Here is a 21,301-nt window from a genome sequence, read left to right on the forward strand (position 1 = left end):
GGAGTTCGAGCCCAGGTTCGTCCTCGTCCACCTCCTGACCTGGCACCCGGCCTGTCGCCCGTGCACCGCTCTCTCCTTGCTGCGTCTTCCCAAATTTATTCTCTTGTAGTTTTTCTGAGGCTTCGTGTGCACGCTTTTAACCACCTCCCAGGTTCTTAAGCGGAGATATGGGCTGCGTAGTCTTTCTCTTAACTCTAGTTGCAGTTAGAAATTGGCTGCTTGGAACCCAAAACGAAAACAGTTTTGTGGCACTTTTAAGTCTACATCTCAGTAAATCCGTGTAGCCTGGAGAAACCAGTTTCTCTTGTTGCTGATAATTAGAGGCTTGTCTAAATTTTCGAATTTTTGGTAATAACAGAAAATGTTTAAAATAACGATAAGTAATTCTTAAGGCTGTAACTGCTATTAAGGTTCTTTGGAATACTTTACACGAGCAAGCATAATTAACATCAGCAGGGCTGCTCTCAGGTATTTGGGGAACATATTTGCTTCTGTGCAACTGCCTTCTGCACTGGCTGTTTGTCATCTTTTTTAGCTACTCCTGTGAAATTTCTTGAGCTTGTATTTTTCAGTGTGGTTTTAAATATTCTAAGTGGGATATTGAACACTCAGAACCACTGAAGAAGTGGGACTTTTTAATGTAAAGTCTACCAGTGGAATAGAATTTCCCCTTGCATGAAATGCAAAATCAGTTAGAACAGCAATTAGAAGGACAGGTCTTTAAATACAGGTTAGATAAAGACAGTTGACACTTCTGTGATTCCTTAAAACTAGAGCAGGATGTTATGGTCAGCAGTGGGGGAATTAAACACATAATGTCATTACTGCAACTGTAGAACATGGTTAGCTGGAACTGAAAGATCTGTGAGACCATATATGAATAGCATGTGAATAAAAATGTATTTTTAGCCTGAATGTTTCTCTATAGTATGATATTACAAACTTTCACAGTCTTGTCTTAAGCAAGCTAAATGAACTTTAGCTACCTGTGTATAAGGAATGAACACTTAGCATAATTGCTGAAAAATTAGATGCTTTAGGGTTCAGAAGTGTTAGTGTATACAGTTGTCTCTTTCAAGGCTGGAAGCAGTGCAGAAAGGATTTTGAAGGGGATTGAAAATTTGTAATTGTTTTCTTCAAAACTTTTGAAGAAGTTTTTTCATAGAAATAATTCTTGATAAAAATTCTTTTCGTTGCTGCTTGTAAGCCAAGGATTGCAACAGAGAACTAGTACGTAAGGGGAAAACAGAAGTAAAAGAGAAATATCCCAATCTGTTTATTTTCTCCATCCAGAAAGGCATAAGAAAGTGAACATTACAGAGCAAAACAACCCTGTAATTTGGTGATTTTTGTTGTAGAACATGACTTCTAGTGCAGAACATTTGCATCTTTAAAACTTACTAAATCTAATGATAACCTTTCAAATGACAAAGTGTATTTAAAATAATAACAGTACTTTTGTGATGACTTAGGAGTATTCGGTCATGAAAACCTGTCTGTTGGACCACAGAGCTGTCACAATAGCTTGTTAATTAATGTGATTCATTAGAAGCATTTTGTTATTTCTGGTGTTTTTTCCTCAATACTTCTTGAAAGTCTGCTGTATGTATTTTTCTAGATCAAATGCTATGAATTAAATTAGTTGTATTAAAAGATCTATCCGTGAGGCTAAAGTGATTGGAATTGAGTCTAACTTTATTTTGCTGTTAGTAGGAAGTGGATTCAGAACCTAAGTTACCTGTTTACCAGTGAAAAACTATGGTTGTCACCATGTAAATCACATAAATAGAATCAGAGTGTAGGTCACAGCCTTGAAATTCACAGCATCTGAAATCTTGTGATGTGTGTGCTTTGTACCTTAATGATTACTTCAAGGGTATTTTGAACAACCTTTTATTGAGTAAAATATTAATTTGGGATTGTACTTTCTGGAACTTTTGCTTTTAGGTACTTTTCCCAAGTACTCTATATGTATCAAGAGAGAAATCTGTGTTTATTGCTTATAAATATGAAAAGGGAAGGTCAGCTGAAACAGCTGATTTTGTCAAATAGTTATGGATTTGTTACTCCACTGAGAGTTCTGACCCCATTCGTTAAAGAATTCGTGCGATTTCATGTGAAATTTTTTCACAGTTGGCTCGTTATCGTCTGAGGATCATGACTTTGACCCCTCTGCAGAAATGCTGGTACATGATTATGATGATGAGCGAACTCTTGAAGAAGAGGAAATGATGGAAGAAAGCAAAAATTTCAGCTCTGAAATCGAAGATTTGGAAAAGGTAAGAGTGACTTGCCCTCTCATGAATGTCCATACATACTGTAACTTTTCTAGGGAAAAGTACATTCAACCTGTTCCTCAGTTTGTATAGTGCAGTTTTCTGCAATAATGCATTTTCAGCTTGTTTAAAAGAAAATAAAATCAGATTTGTAGTGCATCATCACAAAACTTGGCTTCTCAAAGGTATTAGTGTTCATATTCTTTTCATTTAGTAGTCCATTTTCTTTAGTAGAGAAATCACTAATGAAGGTTTTAGAGTCCTGTCATCTAAGATCACTTACCACTTGTAAGTTGAAACTCTACATTTTACATACTATTAAAGTGACATCTAGCTGTATTTCATTCTGTTGGTCAGGTTTTGATTTTCTAAACAAACAGTCCTGTTTTAGGCATGATCGGTCATGTTAGTTTACTGTATAAATGATACTTCTGTGTCTTAGTTTGATGAGTTTGGCATTTGGTGGGTGTACAAAACGATCAGCATGCTCCTTGGCCTTTCCTATGCCATTTTACACTTCTTAATTAGATGTTTTTTGTATTTACACCTCTGTGGCAGTGCATCACCTATTCTAAACGCTTGCTGAATGCTGAACACCCACAGATTGATGCTGTTTGAATTACTGTTTGGTGACCCACTTACATCACTCAGCATAACTCCAGGTTTTGGTCAACAGACTTCCAGAAAAGTGCAACGTTTAAGCATCAAATGCAAGGCTGTGTTTATATAGTCCATGGAGAAACAAATTTTCTGAGTGTGGAGTTGACAGTGTTTATACTCCTGATTTTTTTTTTCCCTTACTACCTTAATTATGTTTTTGTTGATTATGAACCTGCAGTTATACTGTAAAGCAGCTTGCTGAGTCTAGTGGTTAAAATGGAGTTGTTACTCCATGAAGTTCTCTTACTGCTTCTATAATGGAAGAAGGACTGAGAGCCACTCATCTGAAACACTTCATTACTTTAGGTCCTGATCCTGGAAAGACTTGGACATGAGTTTTCCTTTAACCATTGTGAAAAGTCTGTGCAGAACTAAGACCTTAGCTGAGTAAAGAAAGAAAGTAATTTAATCAGTGTATGAATTCAACAAATTTTTAAAGGTAATAAAGCTTTAAAGGTATAAGTAGTGGAAAATATTTTTAATACTTTGGTGGCTTGAATCAGGTAGCTAAAAAAAATCTTCACTGTTTATTGTTTTATTAATTGTATTAGAATGCGACTATGATGATGCTTACTAAAATCACTCAATAAAAACTATTGGAAAAAACAAGTTATAAATCAAGTCTCTCTTGATTTTTGCCTTCTCTTCTTAGCTGTCTTTCTCCTGTTACCTTCTCAATGGTTAATATAAAATACATTGTGCAGGAGATGAAAGGGAGGGCTTAAAAGTTGCTATATTAGTTTACTTTTGTGGAGGTTTGCACATGTGCAGCTTTAGCTATGTAGGAATTAAGTCTTTGAGTTTTTCTGCATTTCTGTCTTGAAATATTGACAAATCCTGCTCTATTGTATGAATCAAATAATGAGCACATTTTTAATACTTAGTCTATAGTTTCATGCAGTAAACAGTTTTCCCTGACAGGACTTCACTGTATGCCAAGAGGCATGTTCATGTATTATTTCCATCAGGAATCACGATCTTCAGTACCATGCCTTAAAATATTTTAATCATTCCTGCTTTCATTTGAGTTTTAATTTGTTTGTTTTTTACTTTTGTTCTTCAAAATGTCCTATCCTCTCAGGCATGAACTGTTTACAAGTACTTGGCAATATGTTGAAATGTTGTAAATCTTCTTATATTAGGAAGGAAGCATGCCACTGGAAGATTTGCTGGCATTCTATGGCTATGAACCCACGATTCCAGTTATGGCAGGTTCCAGTGCAAATAGCTCTCCAAGTGAACTTGCAGATGAACTTCCAGATATGACTCTAGATAAAGTAAGTCAGAACCGTTTTCCCCTGAATTGTTATTTAAAAGCAGAAATCTGGGCAACCTTAAATCATGTTTCACTCTCTCTTTATATATAAAATATATATCTTTGTTAATTTCAATATACGTTATTATTTTGAACTCCTACCTTTTCAAGGATATTCAGGATCTAGTTCTAATAATAATTTTGACAGCTTCAAATGCGTAGCAACTTTAGTGGCACTATATTAGTACAAAACAGAAATGAATATATTAATAGTTCTTCTAAAACACATGCAGAGAACTTTGAAGTAGGTGGCTTGTTGTTTCTTCTGGGGTTTTTTTTGTTAAAAAATGAGATTTTTCATTAATATGTGTAATGTCCAGAAATAATTCTGACTTCCAGCACACATCAAGTACAGAAATGGTTGTGTATAACTTTGAAATGGAATCCTGAGTGCTCTGGAATTTTATTTTCAAATGCATATCATTTGGGAAGGTCTCAGCTTTGGGGAGTGAGAGAGAAATTGGTTTATGTGCAGTGACTATATATGTTGCATTGCTGAAGTAAAAACCTGAAATTTCAGCTTTTGTGTTTTGCAAGTTAACTTTAAATTCTGAGATTTTTGGCTACAAAGCATATGCAGCTTGTAGTTGAGCTTATAAAGTATGCAAGTAGTAAGTACATGTCTATTTTTTTCTTTTTTTTTTCCTGTGAGTATGATGTAATGGTAAACTCCGCAGAAAGAAGGGTGTAATGATGGCGCTGCACATCTGATTCTCATTAGGATTCACGATTGTGTTGAGGCTACAAAATGTATTGGCTTGTTATCTGATACAGTTCTTTCCCTTCCAAATCTCTATCTGAGGGGTTCAAACATGTTTGCTTGTGGAGGAAGTGTGATGTTTATTTCATAATATCTTTTCTTTAACCTGCAAAAACGTCGACTCTTTTGTGGTTTGGAAAGTTGTCTATTATCTGTAACTGTCCTCTCAGCAAAAGTCTACAAAAAACCCTGTCTGTTTTTCCCCAGAGTTGAGGGGGCTTTTAAAGCTTCAGTGTATCTGTGATGCAAAGAATGATAGAATGTTAAATATGTGAGGCCGTTTACACTGGTGCTTTTTACTGGAAGCAACTGGAGGAACATCTGAGATTGATGCTTGCAGGACTTAATTCTTGTGTGTTTGCTGTAATAGGGGTAAATTTGCCCTTCTGTGTTTGACTGTGAAATGAACCATTATATTTGTTCTTAGATTTAGGAGGAGCAAACTAGCTTTTCAATTAAGGGAGTACAGTCTGCTACATTTTCTTATGGTAAAGTAAGTCATTTTAATTAATGAGACTTAACAATTTTCTGAATCTACGTGCTCACCAGTCTATATTTAATAGTCAGTCTGTGGTTTTATTTTTTTATTTTAATGATACAGGAGGAAATCGCTAAAGACCTCTTGTCGGGTGATGATGAAGAAACACAATCCTCTGCTGATGACTTGACACCATCAGTTACTTCACATGAGGCTACCGACTTCTTTCCTCGGCCACTAAGATGTAGGAAACCTGATTTTATAATAGTACTCAAAGAGTCTTAGCATTATATATAACTTTGTGCCCTAAAATGTCGAAATTGCAGAGTAGTGCTTACTGTACCAGGAGTTGAGAAATAGTGCTTTGCAGGATGTCCTACATGCACTTTGCCTTTGGTTGGTATTACTGATTACCTTAAAGACTTCTGTTTGGTTCTCTGCTCAAAGCACAAGTAAAATTAATTTCTCTATGAATAAAATATCTTCATAATCAATAGTTAATACAGTATTGAGGAACACCCTTCATGATTTTCAGTGAATATGTAATGCATGTGAATATGTTAGTGAATATGTAACCCATTCTTTTAAATTAGTGTTTCTCTACTAAGATTTTTGCTGCTGCTTTTAAGCCAGGGACTCCTCCATGTAGCCTGTGGATGTGAGCTGGGACACAGTGTCTTTGTGATTATTTCCCTTCACACATTCAGCGCTTTTCCATAGGACTTCATGGGGTGAACCAAAGTAGTTTTATATGGGATGGGGCCTGTAAATCCATGGCCACCAAAATTTCCCTGTCCAGGGAGCTATAATGGGAAAGATCTGGGAACCAGTGGTTCAGGTATCCAACCCAGATGAGATACTCATCATTGCCTCTTGCATCCCATTTGTTCACTGATGTTCTTGAGTTAGAGCAGCGTGGAGGATTTTTGTCACAGTTTTAGTTTGGCAAGCTATTCCATGGGGGATTTCATTGCTCTGGAGAAGGAGGGGTTAAAGGGAGTGTGCTGCCTCAATCACCAGCAATCATAGCCCTTCAAATGCTGCTGTGTCATAAAAGTAAGACATTTGTATTGAAAGAGAGATACAAAAAAAATTATAAGGTCCCTTTTTCAGTTAAGCAAACTCCAGAATTTATGGCATTTGTGAACTTAATTAATATGACATTTAAAGTGTGGCACCTTTTTAGAAAAAAATTATTTGCCCCCTCATATTACTGAGGATTAAGAAACTGTCATCTTTGTTCTCAAATGTCATTGTTTTATATCAAAATGTTACTTTGTTAGAACATTAGGCTGGACACTTTAAAATCACATATCCACCATTTCAAGAAGGAGATACCAGTTCTCTTTACTGTTAGCAGTTCCATCTTTTTTCTGATTTCTGTCTATTTCTCAGATACTAAGATAACATTAAGATAAACACGTATAATACATAACATAGGCTATTTTGTTAAATTTACATTAATTTGATAGAATAATTGCCTCTGACTGTCCAGGCATATTATTTCATGCATTCAGGTTAGCTTCTTGCTTGCTACTTGTGAAACCAAAAAGAGACAGACTGGTGATTGTAGTAATGATTACAGAAGAAGAGCCTCAGTCCATGCAGTCTTGGATATTGTCTCTGATGTTTGTGATTCTTTTTATTTGTGATGAAGCTAAAATTCAATTTTAGTTTTTCAATTTGTGTTTTTTTCTGAAGTTGGAGGATACAAAATAGCTGTAATCATATCAGAACTGTAAATTCCGTTCTGTTGGGGATTATACAGTTGTAAAAATAGAATTACTTCAAGCCTAGTACCACAACGTTCCAGATTCTGAAGTATGAGTTATTCTAAGGGAGTACTGTATTTGAATTGGTTGGAGAGCTCTGTTGTATTTCCTCCTGAGGAGTGGAAAAAGATTAAAGAAGAATAAGCAGTGTATTGTTGGCTTTTACTTATTCTACTTGGTGTGTCTGTCCTGTATCTTCACACCTACTAAGGCAGACTTTTTTAGAGGAGTGTTTTGAGTGCCCATTAAAACTTCTGATGAAAGGTTTTAGTAGGTGATAAAGATGTGCCTTCAGCTTTACTCTTTGTCATTAACCTGAGGCTGTGTTATAGCCCTGGAAGTTTTCTGGGTTTTCTCTAAGGTGTAAGCTTTTATTGAAAAAATAGATGAAGAAAAATGATCTCATTTCCTTTTGACTATTGGAAATACAGTAGGTTGTCTCAGTTGCAGTGATGATAAATGTTTCAGTTCTGCAGTATATAAGTACCAATATGTTCTGACTTCATGGTACTTTGATTTTGATAGAAATGTGGATCAACAGACTCATTATATAATAAGTGTCTCCCTGACTAAAAGCAGGTACTCCTTTCAAAAGTAAAGTGTATCTTGTAGTTTTATGTTTGAACTGAAAATTCTTCCTCGCTAAAAAAGTTCCCCTCTTTTTGTCTGAAGCAAACACCACATGTGATGGAGATAAGGAATCTGATGGTGAAGATGTAGAGGCAGACCATGGTAATTCATCTGAAGATTTGAGGAAGGTAATAATTATATTTCTTAAAATTAAAAAAAAATTTACAGTTAAGAAAAATCTATTAAGATTTATAGTATGTATCAAAAATATCTTAATTCTGGAATTCTTTGTGAAATGCCAAGTTAATTACACTTAATGCTTCCATACACAGAATATTGTTAATAACTTTTTCTCTTTATTGTTATTACATTTTCAGGAAATAATGGTTGGTTCACAATACCAGGCTGAAATTCCAGCTTACCTTGGCAGATGCAGTGATAATGAAAAGGGTAAGTTCTTCTGACTGTCATACTAGTTTTTTTATGTTCATACATAACACCTGATGGAAAAATGTTATTTAAATTTTTAAGGTAAATTCAATGACTTAGCTGAAGTCTCAGAGACCTTTAAAGAAGGCACTAGAAAACTAAAGTAACACAACCATTAATTATATCTCAGAAGTGTCACTCTTCACCTTGGAGAGAACATTCTCAAGACAAAATTGGAGAGTTAATGCTGAAGTATATGGTAAAATTAGGAGGAAACAAACTGTGGGTCAAAAAGGAAATATTTTGATCAGAGAATCAGTACAAGGCTATGAACATGTAACTTAGTTCACACTGAAGATCTTCCAAACAGTATTTTTCTGTGCTTGTGTTTTGGCAAGTACTGCCATGTGAGTTACAAAATTGACATGGAAAAAAATATTTCCTTGATATAGGTCCTGATACACCATCTCTTAAAAAAATGTGATATTTTTTATATGATGTTATTCCATTGCAGATTTAGGTTAAAAACTGTAGTGGTGCTAGAATAGAAAAAGAACTTTATTTAGTAGAGTTTTATTTTGTATCTTTAAAAACCTGGCACATACAGCTGTGGAATTAAAAAAAGCAAATAATGAAAAAAATTTGCTCATGGGTAGAACAGCTATGAAATTAAAAAGCAGTTAGGGTGATATAATAATAGGAAACAAAGAGCATTTGAGGGTTTTTCTGTAAATTTTTTATATTCTGTAAGTTACTTGTGTTCTGTTACTGTAGCTTTTAATGGGGATATTATTTAAATTAATTATATCAAGTCTTTTCAACATTGCTACCTGCTTTTTTGAAGAATACTCCTTTGCAATAGGGAATAAGAATGTTTGATATGAATGGAGTTGGAAGTGTTAAGTGAACATCTCATGTGTTGCTTAAGATCTGGGGAAGCCTCTGATTTTCTAAGATTCAAGCATGATGCTGATGGGTGATGAGAAATGGAGGAGTAAGAACCAGATTTATATGGATAGTTCTTTACTATTTACACATCTTGATGTCTCCTCAGCCAAGAACTAAGGAAGTGCCAATAATCGGAGGATGACCGAGGAGAGGTTAATCTGACAACTTTCTCTGTAATGAGCTGGTACTAGAGAGAATCAGTGAGGGTCTTGTCTGATGGCATGGCTGAGAGCAAAGGGATGGCTCCGAGATCAGAGAGCTCGAGGAGCTCCTTCTGAGATTATCAGTCATGGACTCGAACAAAAAGTGCTGTGTTGCCTTGGTTGATAAAGGAAGCTGAAGCTGAATGTCAGCAGTGCTCTGTAAGGTTGGACCTGGATGTAGGGGTGGACGATTCTATGAAAGCCTTTCCTCTACCCCCTGAGGAGCTAGTGATGGCAAACAGGGGCTTACATTTGTGCTATATAATCCAAGCTACCAGAATTGTGCTAGAAGGCAGCTGTGCTCTCCTATAAACTTTACACTTGCAACATGTCTGTCTGACAGCTTTCCATATTCTTGAGCTATAAAAGAACTTTCAGAGGTGTAATTTTATTCCCCACCTTGGCTTAATGTTCCTGCTTAATGTTCAAAGCCAGGAGACCTTTGAAAATCTCATTCTTTTCCGCTCTGGCAGCCATTATGCTTCTGTGTTTTAATTGAATAGCTCGAAATTTTTATTGCCAAGAAAGTATGTGAAACATTGTGTGCAATGGTAATCACATATATTGATCCTCTGATCAATAATTTGATCTGGTGTTGAAACATACGCACGTACTGGCAAAGGTTCAGGCCAGCTCTTGTGCATGTCCAGTATTTTGTCCTGGAAATAAGCTGCCTAGGAGGTGCACACATAATTCAATGTGCTATGAAGGAGGACTGGACTGTACATCTTGATTACTTGTAAAATATGCAACATACCAAGTTCTTAAGAGTGCTCAGTTGTTAGTGAACGGAAAACCAAATTGCCACATTGAGATCTAGATTGCCATTCTGCTGAGTAATTTTTGGCAAATTTTAGTTGAAAATGGCTAAATAGCCGTAATGACTTGCAATTTATAAGTGGCATGATAATGCTTGATTTGGTTACTTCTGTGTTCCTGTTCTTTTTACTTCTGAAATAGCTTTTGATGTTACACCCTTAAAAATGTCACACCTGGCACTAATGGATTTCTGTTTTATCAGCTTATGAAAATGAAGACCATTTACTTTGGAAACCTGATGTGATCTCAGAAAGTAAAGTTAAAGAATACCTTTTTGAAACCTCCTTAAGAACAGGAAATGAAAAAATGATTGGCAGAATTCCTGAAGGACTACATACACGGGACAATGAACAAGTACGTTTTATATCTTGTTCCATTTGTGACACATTGCTTTGTAATTACTGTGTGTTCTCTTTCTCTGCCTTGTATTGTAATGGCACCAGTACTCAATTTCTTCATTCCTTAATTGGATGTTATTGCATCAGGATCTTACTTGTAATTTTATGCACATACTTAAAAATCACAAGTATTTGATTGTTGGCAGTGTTGTGATCTGTGATGTTTCTGATTGTCATACTGTTGACAAATTTAACTTTTTTAATAATTACATATAAGATTTTACTTTTTTTTTTAATTAAACCATGTCTCAACTTTTAGATGGTTTTGCTTTTGGTTGTTATTTTTAAATATTCATCATATTCATAAACAAATCTTCTTTTTTCTTACATTAGATAGGCTCTCTGGGTGGTTAGTTTTGGAGGTCTGGGTTGAAAATTGGAAAACTTTGATCTGAAGTCTTTTTCCATTTTATAGGCGCTGTATGAACTTCTTAAAAGTAGCCATAATGTTAAAGAAGCAATTGAGAGATACTGCTCAAATGGAAAGGTGTCCCAGGGTAAGAGAGAGAGTACCTGGTTTTTCAGAAATGTGTGTTTGGAAAAAAAAAATGTTTTATGGGAAAACCTTGAGTAAGAATCAGATCAACGAGCACATCGCTATCCATGATGACTTTAGCACAAATTCAGTATAATCTGATGGTTGGCCAGCTGGAAATTCTGCTACAGAAGTTTGCAATGTGTGGAAAGGTTGAGGATTTACTTTTGACCTTCTCTTCAGTTACAACAACTGTTGTTGTAACAATGGCACAGATTGGAGAGAGTGGTGATTCTGCTCCTACAAGGCAGTTCTCACACATAATCTAGTATCTTTTTGAGATCTGATGACATTTGTACCAAAATCAGGAGAAAGTGGCTGGGTACATAAATAAACCCCACTCTCCTCCTCACTGTGCTGACATTGTGCTATGCCAACCCTAAACTGGTTCTACTGAATAGTTCCATAGCTTTGCTGGAAAATGAGCTTCTATCTTGTTTGTCCCCATTAATTATTATTCCCTTAAATGAAAATCAGAGTCTGTCATTTAACAAAAACAGTTCATTGTCCTGTATTTTTGCATATGTGTTGCATAAAGTAGAAATGGATTATGAGCCCTGGTATAAGTTGGTGTTCTGGCAGATAGTTCCTCCAAAGGAAACTTGAGTGTTTACAAGTTGAGTGCTGTGAAAGACAAGTGACCTGCTTTAAGCCCAGCTGCTAAGTATCACACTACTTCTACTAAGTAGCTCACTACTTCTGCACATCACTCCACCCTCCCTGCCCCCAGCCCACTTCCTTAGCTGATGGAGAAAAGAATCAGAGGGAAAAAAAGTAAAACTTGTGGGTTGAGCTAAGAACAGTTTAATAGTTGAATCAAAAAAAATATAGTGACAATACTAATGACACTGATGACAATAATAGCAATCATAATTGTAATGAAATGAGGAATAAACCCCCAGAAGGGTGAGTGATGCACAATACAATTGCTCAGCACTTGCTGACTGATGCCCAGCCTGTCCCTAGCAGCGATTGCCCCGTCCCAGCCAGCTCACCCCAGTTTATATACTGAGCACGTTAGTCTGTGGTATGGTCTCTTTGGCCAGTTCAGGTCAGCTCTCCTGGCCATGATCACCCAGGCCTCTTGTGCACCTACTCGCTGGCAGAGCATGGGACACTGAAAAATCCTTGATTGTACAATTTGGCAACAACTGAAGCATCGGTGTGTTACCGACTTTATTCTTGTATGGAGTCCAAAACACAGCACTGTACCAGCTACTAGGAAGAACATTATCTCAGCCAAAACCAGGACACTAAGGTAAAGCTGAAAGGCACAATTAGGACTATTAGAAGAATGCTTCAGACACCTCATGTAGAAGAAGAGATTGTATAGGCCTAAACAAAACATTGGCTGCAGGACTATATCCTAAATTCAGTACCTCTCTAGAATTTAGAGTTCTGTTTCAGGATTGAAAAATACCTTTGACACTGTCTCCCACATCATTCCCCTGGAGAAGCTGGCGGCCCGTGGCTTGGGCAGGTGCATTCTTCACTGGGTAAAAAGTGCCTGGATGACTGAGCCCAGAGGGTGGTGATGAATAGAGTTAAATCCAAGTGGTGTTCCCCAGGGATTAGTATTGTGGGCAGCTCTATTTAATATCTTCATCAGTGTGCCCCTGAGTCAATTTGCAGGCATAACCAAGTTGGGTGAGAGTGTTGATCTGCTGGAGGACAGGAAGGCTCTGCAGAGGGATCTGCACAGGCTGGAGAGATGGGCCAAAGCCAATTGTATGAGGTTCAACAAAGCCAAGTGCTGGATCCAGCACCGGGGTCACAGTAACTCTGGCAATGCTGCAGGCTGGGGCAGAGTGGCTGAAAAGCAGGAAAAGGAGCTGGAGGTGCTGGTCGACAGCAGGTGAATGTGATCCAGACAGTGTGCCCAGGTGGCCAAGAAGGCCAATGGTATCCTGGCCTCTATCAGGAACAGTGTGGCCAGTAGGACCAGGGAAGTGATTCTCCCCTTGTATTTGGCACTGGTGAGGCCATACCTTGAATCCTGAGTTCAGTTCTGGGCCCCTCACTTCAAAAGGGACATTTTGGTGCTGAAGCATGTCCAGAGAGGGGCAGTGAAGTGGGGAAGGGTATGAAGAACAAATCCTGGGAGGGGCAGCTTATGGAGCTGGGGTTGTTTAGCCTGGAGAAAAGTAAGCTCAGGGGTAACCTTATCACTGTCTACAACTACCTAAAAGGAGGTTGTAGCCAGGTGGGGATTGGTTCTCTTCTCCCAAACAACTAGTGACAGGATGACAGGAAATGGCCTCAAGCTGCACCAGGGGAGGTTTATATTGCATATTATGAAGAATTTCTTCCCTGAAAGGGTGGTTTAACATTGGAATGGACTGTCTAGGGAGGTGGTGGAGTCACCATTCCTTGGAGGTGTTCAAGAAATGACTGGACATATAGGGCACTTAGTGCTCCTGTTTAGTTGCTAGTGTTTGGTCAAGGGTTGTACTTGATCTCTGAGGACTTTTTCAACCTTAATGATTCTGTAATATTGTCAGTGCCTGCCTCTTAGAGTAACCATTATGTTATGATCTCTACCTACTGAAGCTCACTGTTATTCTCAGTGTGGGAATTAAAAATCCACCGCTCCTAGGATAGTTTTTCAACAGTGAGACTTTACATGGGGATATTTTCTTCTCTTCAAAGGTTGAAGACTCTTAGTAAGGAGTAAAAAATTAATGGGGCTGAGAAAGAAAGAGCATGGCAGTGCAGTGGAGTAATTATCACCTTCATCTGGGAGCACAAAGGTCTTGGTTTCAGTGTCTGCTTCCAGAAATGTTTTGAAATGTGGAGGGGGGGTCCCCCATTGGTTTTAAATATTACTTGAATGGAAACTTTTTGGGTCACCATTATGATTGCAAGATGCCTGAAAAATCCCTCCTTATTTATGTATATACCCAAAGTCACATTCAAGATAGGAAAGTAAGAAGAGTTTTTGTGTTGTGTTGTTGTTTGTGCAAAAATCTATTTTGCACATCAGGGCTGAGCTGTCAGGCCTTCTTGTCTGTGATGCCTGAACCAAAGTACTGCTCACTCACTCCAGGCAGGGTCATCTTTTAAAACAGGATTTTTCTTCACTCCTTTTTCCAACAACCACTGTTCTTTGTATCCTATGTAAGAAGAAATACTGAGAACGTTACCTATCTGATGCAATTAAATATTCTTTTGACAACAAACTTATTAAAAAATAATACATCTTTTGCATATCATTTGCCCTCAAGGCAGTGATTGTTTTGAATATCATTTGCCCTCAAGGATGAAAGATTTCAGAAATCAAACTCTTCTAGAAGATTCTTTATAAAGAAGAATGTTATATTTCAGGTAGGATATTTGTTCAGTAGATGAAATAACATGGATCTAAGTAACTGAGCTACTTTTTTTTAGAATGTGTTTGGATATTCATCCATTAGGAACAAAAATTTTATTATTTGTGAAAGATTAGTGAGCAAAATCTGGTTTTTCATGCTACTTTTGTAATTGTCTAGAAGAGATGACAGCATGGACAGAAGAAGAGTGCAGAAGCTTTGAACATGCACTTCTGATTTATGGAAAAGACTTTCATCTCATACAGAAAAACAAGGTTGGTATTTTACAGTTAAATGGAAGAATTAGTAAACTATATGATGCTGAAAATATGTAAAAGCAATATGTTTGTCAGAAGCTGTACAGAAGAGGGAAACAAGAACAGTATTAAAACCAGTTTGGCATTTTTGCACTAGTTTTTTCCTTACACGTCACTAGAATCCTTAGGCATTGCACGATGAATCAATGTATTACCTCTGAAATCAATGTGTTGACATTACTTCTGTTTATGCATGTGCATTACAACTCAGTTTAAATGTGTGCCTCTCCTAGAAGTACAGTACTTCTGTACCATGGCTGTAGGAAGGGAGAATGCACCTTTGCTTAAATTAAGCAGGTAGGTGCAAGTTTACAGAATCAGGCTTAGCTCTTTGTTTTCATGAAGTGTAGTCATCCATCAGGACTCACTTTTCTGAGCAGCAGAGGAGTTCTAATCTTGATCTGGATTGCTTCTGATTGACTCCTCTGTGCCTGAATAACAGGGATTTTTTTTTTATCAAAGAGCAACAGTTGACAATACGAATGTTTCAAAATTTCCTGTATGTCTCCTTTATGCTTTTGATACCACATTGAAATTTTTTTTCTTTAGGAGTCTGGTGTTCTTGTTGTATTTCAGGTAAACTTTATAGGGTTGTGGTTGCTGTTTAACAACAGTCTGCTAGTCTTGCTCAATACCTGGTTTAACCCATCCTAAATAATATTTAGGTGATTCAGATTTTAAGGGGACCTTACAAATAAACATTGATGCATCAGAGATTAAAAATATTTTTTTCTAACACGGAACAAAGTACATGTGTTGATGTATCTGTCACTATGGACCAGAATTTGTGTAAGAAATCCACTGTTTTGGGGGTTTTTTTTGACAAGTAGATAAAATGCCAGAAAGTTTAGGGAAAGTTCTGGGACCTGGCATAAGGTGATGTCCTTGGTATACTGAAAGTATCAGCTAGACAAGATTTAGTGTATGGAGGAGCTTCACCATATATTTCTCTGTCACTGCACTGGAAACTGTTGTTAACTGGGACTTTGCATACTATCATATGGACACCTGTTAATTTCCTCCCCTGCCTGGTATATATATGTCTAAACTAGCAAGGTTTACACTACACACAAGGCATTTTGGATTTGCTGCTGATGTTTGTGTAAGTTTGATTAAACTCAAGTTTATTTTACTGCCAGACTGTATCTGGATAAAAGTGCATATTATAGTTGTAAAACTTAAACTAGAACTGTGGGTTGATGATGATGCAAAATGTTTCTGCATCAAAAAATGAATATAAGTATAGGTAGAAATAATGACTCTTTCTCCAGGAATCTGACTTCACAGAGCAACCTCCATTTTGGGGAAAGAGACAAACAGTTAACATAAATCAAAATGAGTTTTGAGTCCTTTATACCTTCTCAACAAGACTACAATTTTATTTTGTTGTGTAAGCATTTACTGTTGTAATTATCTGTTGTCAAAGCCTCCACAATTCTGGACTTTACCAAAAGGAATACGTACCTAGAGTCTTTTCTGCTTCACTTCTCTTAGGTCCTTAATTTGCTCAGATTTTTCCATCATAAGGGAACATCTGTCTAACAGTTTAAAAGTGGCTTTGTGGGTGTGTATATATATATATATATATGTAAGTACTTCAGATATAGAGTTTCAATAAAGTTTTAAAAAGAAGGCAAATGATACATAGAATAAAACAAATGTAATACTTATTTGAAACTGCAGATCTGTTTGAAGTCTCCTAAGGAAATTTGGTTGTTCCAGAACAGTAAAAACTAATAATATCGCAGAAGTTGGAATTGGAAGATGACAAAACCTAAGTCTTTGCATTAATCTTCTCAGTTCTTCTTGTTGCCTGTTAGGTAAGAACCAGAACAGTGGCTGAGTGTGTGGCTTTCTATTACATGTGGAAGAAGTCAGAACGTTATGATTACTTTGCTCAGCAAACAAGATTTGGAAAGAAGAGATATAACCATCATCCTGGAGTTACGTAAGTAAAATGTTCTTGAAATATGTTTTCTGTTGGAAATCATAAATGTAGAAGACTTCTCCCCCCTCCCTTTTCTGACACTGCATTGTAATGCCTCAGTGGCCAAGGCAACTGAAATTAAATCCATCATCATTTATAGGTCTTGTTTTCTGGTTATATGATACATGGTGGATGCAATATTCTTTCAGGGACTACATGGATCGTTTGGTAGATGAAGCAGAATCCCTTGGTGGAGCAGTCCATTCTTCAGCCTTAACATCTAACAGTCGAACAGAAATCATTCCTGATCAGCAGCTGAGCATTCTTAACTCTATCACTGCCAATGAGTTGACAGGTAAGTCAAGAAAAAAAATAAATCTCTTTGTTAAAATTATGCAAACAACTGTTTCATTTGCATTTGCGTTCATCTATTTTGCAGCACTGACAAACAGTGTAGCTACAGTCTGCCACACTTCAGACGTGAACTGCCTGGATGACACTTTCCCTCCCATGGACAGCTTACCACGAGCACCAGTTAATCATGTGCCTGTTGGAACAGAAGAATTGCTTAACTTGCCTAGCAATGGTGAAAGTGATTGTTTTAATTTATTTGAGACTGGCTTTTATCATTCAGAGCTAAACCAAATGAACATATGCAGTGAGGAGACAGAAAGACCTGCGAAGAGATTGAAAATGGGAATTGCTGTCCCAGAGTCTTTCATGAATGATGTCTCTGTAAATAACCTTGGTGTGGACTTTGAGAACCACACACACCACATTACCAGTGCCAAAATGGCTGTTTCAGTGGCTGACTTCAGCAGTCTATCTGCAAATGAGACAAATGGTTTTATCAATACCCACACTCTCCACCAACATGCTGCCCTTCACTCAGAATGACTGTGGAAAACTAAACAAACAGTGGGTACTTTATGCAGTAGTAGTAAACTTGATGGGAGCTATCAGGTTTGCCTAGTCTTTCACTGGAAGTTTGAACTTTATGACATCAGTGATGTCTTTGTATGTATAGAACTATATCTTGATTTATCAAGAGTAATTTCTTTTTTCAGTCCATAAATGTGGAAATGTCATAGGATGTTTGACAGAGTTTGGGACTAAAAGAACTCTGTAGTGCAGCTTTAAGCTCTGCTTCAGTTTTATTTTAAAGCCTGTAGACGGAGGCCACCGTTTCAAAACCAGCACAGAAGTTCTGAACAGATTGGAGTGGCTTTTTAGTCTTAAGTTACTTTTGCCGTAATGAATGCAGTGAAATAACAATGTTTACAGGTACCAATCCTGATCCCTGCTCAATGTAGCATTTTTTTTCCCCTTGTAAAGGCAGGGATAGGTTTCTTTACTTTAAACTGCACAAACATCCAAGGATGTTTTTTAAATGGAACCTTTACTCATGTGATATTAAACTAGAGCACTTCAGTTTACAAAACAGCAAATTCATGTTAGTGGAAGCTAGCACAAGGAACTTAACATGAGTAAAGTGAAGATCTACATTTGGATGCTGTTGCAAAACTATAGGCCATGGCTACCTTACACAGAGTAATCATGCTTCTGTAGATGTCTGTGTACTTGAAATTTACTGGCTTAAACAGATGACTTTTAGGCTATATTGAATTTGGGTAGGTTTTGTCCATGACTTTGAAGAGTAATGCAATCATATATACCTTAACTTTTCTGAAGTAGCTGATGTTGTATAAAGCTACAGTCTTCACAGCTTAGGATTTACCACTAAACAAACAGTCTACATTTTAAATTGTTTGGAGCACTGCAGTTCAAAGTGTTAAGTTTTTAGGGACTGTCTAGTTTACACGGGAATAGTAGAACCTTGAAGTACGTGCTTGTAAGTTTTTATTTAGCATGGATTGCATTTATTTGTTTTGGCAAGTCATTGGCTTCAAAGTGGCACTTCACTTCCTTGGTCAAATGGGAAAGGATGAGTAAAAATGTCTCCCACGAAAGCAACTATTTACCTTCACTAAATTTTTTTGGTTTGAACCTTTTTATTTTGAACCAATTTAGCCACCCAGGAAGTTTGTCTAGCAAATGTTTGTTGCAATTCCTGTAGGAGAGTCAAACCAAGCGCAGTATTGGCTTGTGACAGGTTGATGTAGCATACAGCTTGCAGGGTGTTTAATGGGAGCCTGAACCTTACTTCAGTAGGATTGCCTTTTTTCCTCCATACTTTTTCTTTGCACTGTTTTGTATTACGGATTTAATTGCCACTAATTTGTTTTCATTATTCAAGTGATTGTTTGCATTGTTGATATTTGTAATAGTTGCTTCAAGGTTATGCTGAGTAATTAGAAACTAGTGACTTTAATATTTGAAAGGGAAGAGGGTATTTATTATGCGTACTGTGAACTGCGTTGCCATCCCGAGTTTCAGATGCAGCATATGGAATTTTCTTTAACAGCATTGCAATGAGGATTGCTTTGAAGTGTTTATGCAATAGCACATTTACCATATTAAAAACAAATTAATTTAGCACAGTGGACAAAAGTAGATATAATTTTTTTAATCAGTTCTTAAACATCTGAAATATGTAACTTAATTAAGTACACAGTAAATAACGGGTAGCCTTGGGCCTGTGTTGTACTCTGGACATTGTTAGCCAAGTTCTCAGCTTCTTACTGCTGTGTTTTGTGCTGAGCTTTGTACCTTGTTTCTTTTGTTTATGAATCAACCCATTTTAAGTAATTTTGTAAAATACTGGCCATAAATCCTCCATTGTTATACATTCAAGTTTATCTATGGGTTTACAGTGAGTGGCTGGTCTGCAAAAAATCATTATACAAAGATGACTGAATGCTTATACCAGTTGCACTTAAATGAACATGCCCATTCTCATTAGCTGATGCAGTAATATATTCAGTTTATCTATGCATTGCTGGGCTCTTAATGTAGGCAGAGACTTGTCTAAGGTTTGGGTTGTCAGCAAGTTGAAAGGACACTTTAGTTATTTAATAAAGACTTTGACCAAAATTCAGAAAATGATATGAGAGAAAAGTGAATTCCAGGTAGTCTAATATAAATGCTGATCTTACTTAGCCTGTTGGCTAGCTAGCTGGTATCGTTTACTTTTAATTCCTTGTTAAAATGAGGCAATAATTTGCAAGATTTCGTAAATATGTAAATTCTTCATATCTTTTTAGATATCTCTTTCAATATTTTCTGACTACTTCTGTGTATAGTAACATTTTTGTGCATGCTTGATGTGACATTCATAAATTTGTACCACTATGACTTTATCCATGTAAAATACCTATTTATTGAACTTTTCTTTTAAAAGCTGGACTTACTTTTTTTTTCCTCTCAGTTTAAACATTTTAAATGGAGAACTTGTTACTGTTTATTAAAAGAATTTCATTTTGAAAGTCAGCATGGAGATAACTGAATTGCAACCATACGAAGAAATTAGAATGCCTTGGTTCTTGGATGGTGAAGCACAATTCTTATAACAAACAGTGATGAATTCTTTGTCCTTTGCCACATGTTTTCTTCATACAACAAACCAAAAAAATCCATAATGGGCAATTGCAGTGTTGCTAAATGTATCCTTTTTATGTACAGGGAATCTGAAGAGGGTAGCACATTCATTTAGACGTGTAACTGGTGCTGTGATTATAGCAATACCTGTATTTCAGTTGGTCACACATCATCTTTTCATGCTAGTTTCTGAAGTGTTTAGTCTTCCTCTTGTCATGGTCAAACTGCTGAATTTACTTGAAGGATGTACAATACTGTTTGAGAAATATGAAATTGTATACAATTAGGTCAATGAATTTTGCAATTGAAACTGAGAGTCAAAAATGTAGGAAACCTTAAGTTCAAGTAGAACACAGTGACACTACTTAATTTAACCAAAGTCTCTAGTGAGTATTTCAAGTTTGAATGTAAACTAATGGAAAAACTGACCAACAGGGACACTATTTGCCCAGCATTACAAGCACATTGTCTACAGGGAAACGAAATACAGTAATTTGTAAGATAATGACAAGGTTACTATTTTTTTTATTCCTATTTTTCACTGAAAGAGGAGGAGAAGATACTATCAATTGTACAATAAAGTAGGAATGGATATAGTCTTCCTAATAAAACAGAGATTCCAGTTATTCTCCGTTCAGAGTAAGTACCCTGTGCATAACAACAAATCAAGTGACAATCGGAACATGTTTTAGTATCAGATGTTCAAGAGGAAGTCGCTGTTATTGCATTGGTTTTAATATTTGTACATAAACACTGATTTTTTGAGCATTATTTTGTATTTGTTGTACTTTAATACCTGGTGTACAGTTCCAGAAATAAATGTCTGGAAACCTTTCTTTACTTGTAAAGCTTTTCATGCATCTGCGCTATATTTGCTACTTCATTTCCAGATATTTTGCAGTTACTCTGAACATACTTTAACAGCTCTGGGTACTGCTGAATCTCAGGCCACCACTCTACCTAGCACTGCATAGAGAAGAGTGAAAAATGCGGCACACAGTGATGCAGGTAAAATAGTAAAGTAATGGTTTCTCTCCAATTTTTAAAACATGACTTAAGTATAGCAAATAAAAGATGGGACTTTGTTG

At 36.6% G+C, this 21,301-nt stretch overlaps 1 protein-coding gene across 3 annotated transcripts; it reads left to right on the forward strand.

Annotated features, from left to right (window-relative positions):
• The first annotated feature begins 6 nt into the window (after positions 1–6).
• Positions 7–21,061, forward strand: MIER3 (MIER family member 3). 3 transcript variants are annotated; one of them, XM_008931306.3, is made up of 12 exons: positions 7–15; positions 2,134–2,279; positions 4,079–4,213; positions 5,613–5,733; positions 7,934–8,019; positions 8,209–8,281; positions 10,433–10,584; positions 11,044–11,125; positions 14,652–14,746; positions 16,609–16,736; positions 16,925–17,070; positions 17,155–21,061. In XM_008931306.3, the coding sequence occupies exons 2-12, from the start codon at positions 2,181–2,183 to the stop codon at positions 17,610–17,612; spliced, it is 1,575 nt and encodes a 524-aa protein (XP_008929554.1). In that variant the 5' UTR covers positions 7–15; positions 2,134–2,180; the 3' UTR covers positions 17,613–21,061. The 3 variants fall into 3 exon arrangements, with proteins under 3 accessions (XP_008929554.1, XP_017925451.1, XP_029814302.1); XM_018069962.2 differs by lacking the exon at positions 7–15 and adding an exon at positions 50–151; XM_029958442.1 differs by lacking the exon at positions 7–15 and adding an exon at positions 50–151 and having other exon boundaries at positions 14,655–14,746.
• The last annotated feature ends 240 nt before the right edge of the window (positions 21,062–21,301 follow it).

Source organism: Manacus vitellinus, unplaced genomic scaffold, assembly GCF_001715985.3.
Source record: "Manacus vitellinus isolate BGI_N305 unplaced genomic scaffold, ASM171598v3 scaffold_157_pilon, whole genome shotgun sequence".
In the NCBI taxonomy this organism is placed as follows: Eukaryota; Metazoa; Chordata; class Aves; order Passeriformes; family Pipridae; genus Manacus; species Manacus vitellinus.

Coding starts and splice junctions, on each gene's coding strand:
- MIER3 (XM_008931306.3), top strand. CDS start 2,181: ATGCTGGTACATGATTATGATGATGAGCGAACTCTTGAAGAAGAGGAA. Junction 4,214..5,612: donor CAGATATGACTCTAGATAAA/GTAAGTCAGAAC, acceptor TTAATGATACAG/GAGGAAATCGCTAAAGACCT. Junction 16,737..16,924: donor AACCATCATCCTGGAGTTAC/GTAAGTAAAATG, acceptor ATATTCTTTCAG/GGACTACATGGATCGTTTGG.